The 7,929-nt window shown below is 43.5% G+C and overlaps 1 protein-coding gene across 1 annotated transcript in view; it reads right to left on the bottom strand.

Moving 5' to 3' along the window:
- nup133 (nucleoporin 133) overlaps positions 1 to 7,929 on the bottom strand; it is a gene marked incomplete in the record, with an annotated part of 100,913 nt that overhangs the window by 17,614 nt on the left and 75,370 nt on the right. The window contains 2 exon segments of the mRNA XM_032516326.1: positions 1,204 to 1,322; positions 4,420 to 4,555. Coding sequence (XP_032372217.1) covers positions 1,204 to 1,322; positions 4,420 to 4,555 — 255 coding nt within the window.

Genomic DNA, 7,929 nt, shown 5'->3' on the forward strand with positions numbered 1-7,929 from the left:
GAGAGGAGGAAAGAGGAGAGGAGAAGAGAGGAGGAAAGAGGAGAGGAGGAAGGAGGAGGAAAGAGGAGAGGAGAAGAGAAGAGAGGAGAAGAGAGGAGGAAAGAGGAGAGGAGAAGAGAAGAGAGGAGAAGAGAGGAGGAAAGAGGAGAGAAGAGAGGAGGAAAGAGGAGAGGAGGAAGGAGGAGAAGAGAGGAGAGGAGGAAAGAGGAGAGGAGGAAGGAGGAGAGGAGGAAAGAGGAGAGGAGGCGGTGACGTTACTATCAGCATTTTGACGTCGTCATTCCCCGCTTTATGGCAGTAAGCAGTTTCAGAAATGTTAACCAGGAAGTCTGGTTTCCTTCTTCATGTTAAGGGATTACAAAAAAAAAACAAAAAAACACTGGGAGGTTTGCTCTGCAGAAATTTGACTGGTTCTGTTTTTAGGACTTTAAGAAGGAAAAACAACCACATTCATTATTTAAAGCAACATTTTTTGGAGAAAAAAACAAATGCTGTCTTCTATTGGACAAAAACAACATGCTTTTTTTTGGTGAAAATTTGACAAAAGTGCATGTTTAGGGCTATATACACGATTATAGACAGAGAGAGAGAGACACAGACAGACAGAGAGAGACAGACAGACAGACAGAGACAGACAGACAGAGACAGACAGAGAGACAGAGACAGACAGACAGACAGAGACAGACAGACAGAGAGAGACACAGACAGACAGACAGAGACAGAGAGAGACAGACAGAAAGAGACAGACAGAGAGAGACAGACAGAGACAGACAGAGAGACAGACAGAGAGGAGACCACGACGACAGACAGAGAGAGACAGACAGACAGAGACAGACAGAGACAGACAGACAGGGAGAGACAGACAGAGAGAGACAGACAGACAGAGAGACACACAGACAAACAGAGACAGACAGACAGACAGACAGAGAGAGACACAGAGAGAAACAGAGAGACACACAGACACACACACTTGCAAATTTGAGTGGTCTTCAGAAAGGTTTTACGTTGATTTAAAGCCGTTAATGGAACTGCATGTTAACGTAGTAAACAACAGTAAAACGTTGAAAACCCTTTTTGTTTGCTTCGTTGTCGCTGGTTGTTAAAGTGCATCAATCACGCGTAGCCGTGTCCATGTATGAACGTGTGTGTGTGTGTGTGTGTGTGTGTGTGTGTGTGTGTGTGTGTGTGTGTGTGTGTGTGTACCTGTATGAGGTTGTGCGCGCTGAGCAGAGGCATGGTGTCGGGGTTCAGCTGCTTCTCCTCCAGCAGCTGTCGGGGCAGCGTCTCCTGATGCAGCAGGAAGCGCTCCTGCTCCACGATGTCTGTCAGACAGATACAGGACAACACGCTAGTTACAGGACCCTGAACGCCACACTGCAAAGCTCTCACTCCATGTCTAATAAGTGAAGTTCCCTGAACGCCACACAGCTAAGCTTTCACTCCATGTCTAATAAGTGAAGTTCCCTGAACGCCACACAGCTAAGCTTTCTCTCCATGTCTAATAAGTGAAGTTCCCTGAACGCCACGCTGCAAAGCTCCCACTCCATGTCTATTAAGGGAGTTCCCTGAACGCCACACTGCAAAGCTCTCTCTCCACGTCTAATAAGTGAAGTTCCCTGAACGCCACACTGAAAAACTCCCACTCCATGTCTAAAAAGTGAAGTTCCCTGAACGCCACACTGCAAAGCTCCCTCTCCATGTCTAATAAGTGAAGTTCCCTGAACGCCACACTGCAAAGCTCCCACTCCATGTCTAATAAGTGAAGTTCCCTGAACGCCACACTGCAAAGCTCCCACTCCATGTCTAATAAGTGAAGTTCCCTGAACGCCACACTGCAAAGCTCCCACTCCATGTCTAATAAGTGAAGTTCCCTGAACGCCACACTGCAAAGCTCCCACTCCATGTCTAAAAAGTGAAGTTCCCTGAACGCCACACTGCAAAGCTCTCTCTCCATGTCTAATAAGTGAAGTTCCCTGAACGCCACACTGCAAAGCTCCCACTCCATGTCTAATAAGTGAAGTTCCCTGAACGCCACACTGCAAAGCTCTCTCTCCAGTCTAATAAGTGAAGTTCCTGAACGCCACACTGCAAGCGCTCTCCTCTCATGCTAATAAGTGAAGTTCCCTGAACGCCACTGCAAAGCTCCTCCTCATGTCTCATAAGTGAAGTTCCCTGAACGCCACACTGCAAAGCTCCCACCATGTCTAAAAGTGAAGTTCCCTGAACGCCACACTGCAAAGCTCTCTCTCCATGTCTAATAAGTGAAGTTCCCTGAACGCCACACTGCAAAGCTCTCTCTCATGTCTAATAAGTGAAGTTCCCTGAACGCCACACTGCAAAGCTCCCACTCCATGTCTAAAAAGTGAAGTTCCCTGAACGCCACACTGCAAAGCTCTCTCTCATGTCTAATAGTAATCCTGAACGCCACATGCAAAGCCCCATCCATGTCTAAAAGTGAAGTTCCCTGAACGCCACACTGCAAAGCTCTCTCTCCCGTCTAAAGAAGTTCCTAACGCCACACTGCAAAGCTCTCTCTCCATGTCTAATAAGTGAAGTTCCCTGAACGCCACACTGCAAAGCTCTCTCTCATGTCTAATAAGTGAAGTTCCCTGAACGCCACACTGCAAAGCTCCCACTCCAGGTCTAAAAAGTGAAGTTCTCTGAACGCCACACTGCAAAGCTCTCTCTCCATGTCTAATAAGTGAAGTTCCCTGAACGCCACACTGCAAAGCTCTCTCTCCATGTCTAAAAAGTGAAGTTCTTTGGGTTTTTTAACCAGTAAGAAAAGTGGAAAAGCAGCTAAAAGTCAGATCCTCGTACACCTCACACTGGAGTATTTTGTAAGTTTTAAGTATAGTATGTAAGTATAAAATGTATAAATGTAAAAAATATTTATATAAATGTAATTCTTCTGGATGCGCGAGACGTATTACGTCCCCATAACAGCAGGTGGCGCTGATCTGTCTTGGTGCCCCCCCAAAAAAAGGAAAAACGGAAATGACGGGACAGCACTGCTCCAACAGGCAACCGGCAAGAAGCCACAGCAGACTTGGACCCAGGTTTGATTCCCAGTCCAGGTGGACTTTTAATATCACCTTTATCTCCCAAAAGCTGAGTCATCCGAGAGGAGCTCTTTATTAGGAACAATCCCTTGAGATGTGACATCTCGTTTTCGAGGGGGTCCTTAAAAGGCAAAAAAATACATACAGTACATTCACATTTAGACAAAACAATTAACAAAACAGCTTGAGGGGACCTAGTAAAAAAAACAAAAACAAAACAAGCATACACCCCGAACATACACACATACTGACAAACAAAAACTCTCCATCTCACCAAAATCACCCGTATCCTCCCCATTCCAACCAATAAATATTAAACAATAAAACAGTTAAAGTTATTGAAATAGACAGTTTGAGAAAGGAGTTGAGGTGGTTTGTGTGGACCCCCCCACCCCCCCCAACACAGTGTCTGTGCTGGCCTCGTGGCTCAGTGGTTAGCCCCGCTCCAACTGGCACCAGCAAGTAGTCCCAGCAGACTCTGAACCAGGTTTGATTCCCAGTTTTCAAACTATTCTCACTAAATCGCCTTCTAACGCAATCATGCCGGCAATCCAGTTTAGCTTTTAGCTTTTCTGCATTAACAAGCATTTTCTGCAGGAAATGCATTTTCTAGTTCGACTTCCCACTTGATTTTTACTACCAATACATTTGTTGCGATTGTATTATTCTTTTTGTTAAGTCTCTGGCTGTCTTTAAAAGGCACCAACTAAATAAAATGTATTATTATCATCACAATCAGAAGACTTTATTGATCCCTTCGGGGATATAAATTAGTTTTAACTACGTCGCCTTCTTACGCAATCACACCAGCAACCAGTTTTAGCTTTTAGCTTTTCAGCATTCACAAGCATTTTCTAGTGTGACTTCCCACCTGATTTTTACTACTGGTATTTTTATTGTGATTCTTTTTGTCAATGTGTGTAAGGTGTCTTTGGGTGTCTTTAAAGGCATGAGGACAATATGCGGACAACATGAGGACAACATGAGGACACCATGAGGACACCATGAGGACAACAGGAGGACACCATGAGGACACCAGGAGGAACACAGGAGGACAACATGAGGACAACATGAGGACAACATGAGGACAACATGAGGACAATATGCGGACAACATGAGGACAACATGAGGACACCATGAGGACACCAGGAGGACAACAGGAGGACACCAGGAGGACAACAGGAGGAACACAGGAGGAACACAGGAGGACAACATGAGGACACCAGGAGGACAACATGAGGACACCAGGAGGACAACATGAGGACACCAAGAGGACACCATGAGGTTACATTAAGAACACAGAGTCTGCTGAACGTGCAGAAGTAACCGGCGTGTGGTGAGCAGCTCCTGGTTTTACCGTCGACGTGCTTGTTGAGGTCGTCCTCCGGCAGGTCGGACGCGAGCACCGTCAGCTTGCTGAGAGCCAGGAGCGTCTTCTTCTTCACAAAGTACCGCGTCTCCCCGTTGGCCTGGCTGCACAGCGTCCTGTTGGCCTGCAGACACGCGAGACGCCGCGTCAGTCACAGCTTTACAACAGCTTCATTTAACCTTTATTTAACCAGGAAGTCCATTCTTGAGATTGAAATCTCTTTTACGAGGGACACCCGGCCGAGACGGCACCCCCCCCCCCCCCCCCCCCCCCCCCCCCCGGTTACAATTTAACCCTCATGTTGTCCTCGGGTCAAACTGACCCGTTTTCCTAACACGATTGATTCCACACAACACTCTTTGGAAAGTACAAATCTCTACTTTCATTCATTTCTTATTCAATTTCATAACATTTGAAAAAAAGGGATTTCCAAATAGTATTGAGTAAAAGTTGACATATTCCAGTCTGTGATTATCCATCAACATCCATTCCTTTAATTTTGATCTAAATTTCCTAATTTCTGCTTTTCTAACTCAAACGTTAGGTATAGTTTCCTAAAAATTAGGTTTATTGTAGACAAAGGTTAATAAGTTAGTGTTACGTAGTGTTGAAAACGTCCAAAAAAGTGACAAAATTGGAAGAACAGGTTAAAAACACTGATAAAAAAGCATCAATAAAAGTGTTCATTTTCAATTTGGACAGGAAGACAACACGAGGGTTAAACAGAAATACAGCTTGGTCTGTTGTGTATGTTCCAACGTACAGTAATTGTTTTTTGCAAAGTCATGTCATTCCGTTACAAAAAAAAACAACAACTTAGAAATAGACGATATATTCGTTTTGAAGTGAACTTTAAAGCGCTGCGTTTCATGCCGACACCACGTTGTGTTGTCAATATAAAACGTGTCATGTTAACATCACTTTACGTTGAATATTGAAGTTCTTAAATAAATGTTTTGGCATTGAGAGGCACTATATCCGTAGTAGTGGACGGGGGATTTAACTCTTGCATTTTTGTGATTAAAGACGAAAAGGTATTGACATTTTAAAAAAAGACTTTTTCCAGACAATAGCATTTATTTGAGTATATTTATTTATTTTGCTTATTTATTCTTGCTTTGTCTTCTCTCATAGTGAACTACTTTTCCGTCTTGTATTTTAGGTTTTTTGTTTATTCTTTTGTATGTGGTTTAAAATAACCCTTTATTCAATCATTCATTCATTCATTTAAAAACTGTATGAAACAGCTGAGGACAACATGAGGACAACAGGAGGACACCAGGAGGACACCAGATGGACCAGTATGACACAGTAGGACACCTGAGGACAACAGAGGACACCAGAGGACAAATGAGGACACATGAGGCCACCAGGAGGACACATGGGACACTGAGGACACATGGACCCATGAGGACAACATGAGGACAACATGAGGACACAGGAAATGAAACATCACAGAGGACACCAGGAGGACACACCCAGGAGGAACACCGAGGATGACACGGAGGACAACAGGAGGACAACATGAGGACAACATGAGGACAACATGAGGACAACATGAGGAACACAGGAGGAACACAGGAGGACAACATGAGGACACCAGGAGGACAACATGAGGACACCAAGAGGACACCAGGAGGTTACATTAAGAACACAGAGTCTGCTGAACGTATGGTCTGCTGATTTATTCAATCATTCATTCATTCATTTAAAAACTGTATGAAACAGCTGTGCAGTCTGTGGATGGTGGGTTTTTTTTTTTTTTTTTTTAGGGCTACAAAGTTTTGTCCAACGAGACTATTTAAGAATGTGTGCAGCATCTACCACATATTCTTCCGTTGTTTATTTCCTTTTTTTAGCTTTGCTGAGGGGGGGGGGGGGGCTCGATACGCAGACTTTCTCACTTTTATTTCATTTTATTTTTACTTTTATTGCACGCATTAATCAATTTGTTTATGTGTTGTCCACGCCTTGTTTGCATTGTCCGTATTTGTCTCGCCCAGCTGATGTCTTGTATGAATGTCTTTGTCCTTATGTAAACTGTATTGTTGTTTTCATTTGTCGAAATTTTATCTTTCCATATCGATGTCTTGTGTTAATGTCTGTAACCATGATTTATGTTTCTGCAGAACAGGAACCTGCTGAAAAACAGTTTTTAAACTGAGTCAGGCCCAACATTATATTGTAATGTAATGTTACTTTTTCTAACTTTCCTGTATAATAAATAATATGAAATGAAAAATGAAAAATGAAAAATAATTTGTGCTACAAAGTGAAAACCAAAAGTCAGACTGTGTTAAAACCAAGAAGGCTGATGAACTTCCTCTTGCAAGTGTGTGTGTGTGTGTGTGTTAACTGCAGGCAGGAAGGAAGCTGTGCAATATATATATATTGGGTGTGTGTGTGTGTGTGTGTGTGTGTGTGTGTGTGTGTGTGTGTGCTTAATGTAGAGGCAGCAGTATTGGTGCTAGTTGTTGTTGAGCATCAACATGTTTAAAGCTTCTAAAAACAGGAAGGAAACTGAGTTTGTGTGTTTCTGCTGTTCTACGCTGTGGTGGCTGCAGACTCAAAGTGAGGAAGGGAGGAAGGAAGGAAGGAAGGAAGGAAGGAAGGAAGGAAGGAAGGAAGGAAGGAAGCATTTTATAACCTTGTGTGTTGTCTTCTTTTGTGGTTTCAGAGGACCTCATTTTTTAGAGGAGTTAAAAAACAGAAGAAAGACTTATGTGAGGTCATGTGTCCCTGTGGCAGAGCGAGGGAAGACTGGAAGGAAGGTAACAAAGGAAATGTGGGATGGAAGGAGGGAAGACAACAGGGAGGAGACCTGAAGATAACGACTGAAGAAAGATCAGATACGTAATTAAAAGGGAGGAAAAAAGGTAGTAGGAAGGAAGGATGTAACAGAGGGAACAAGGGATTGAATAGTAAAAATCATAAAGAAGGAATGAGTGAAGGAATGATTGACTTGGAGAAGGGAAGGAAGAAGATAAACAAATAGGGAGGAAGGAAGGAAAGAGGAGGGTAATTATAAAGGGAAGGAAGGAAGAGGGTAAGTGTAAATGGACGGAAGGAGGAAGGAAATAAGTAAGGAAGAGGGTAAGTGTAAAGGGAAGGAAGGAAGGGAGGAAGGAAATAAAGAAGGAAATTTCCTTTCCTTCCTCCCTCCTTCGCCTTTTACCCTTACCCTCTTCCTTCCTTCTTTCTTCCTTCCTTACACTTCCCCTCTTCCTTACTATTTCCTTCCTTCCTTCCTTGTAAACTTACCCTATTCTTCCTTATTTCCTTCCTTCCTGCCCTTCACACTTACCCTCTTCTTTCTTATTCCTCCTCCCTTCCTTCACTTCCCTTTACACTACCTCTTCTTCCTGTTTCCATTCCTCCTTTCTCCCTTTACACTTACCCTACTTCCTTCCTTATTTCCTTTTCTCCCTTACATTCCCATTTACACTTACCTCTTCTTCTTAGTTTCTCTCCCTTATCCTTCCCTTCACACTTACCCTC

Source organism: Etheostoma spectabile, chromosome 5 (genome assembly GCF_008692095.1).
Source record: "Etheostoma spectabile isolate EspeVRDwgs_2016 chromosome 5, UIUC_Espe_1.0, whole genome shotgun sequence".
NCBI lineage: Eukaryota > Metazoa > Chordata > Actinopteri > Perciformes > Percidae > Etheostoma > Etheostoma spectabile.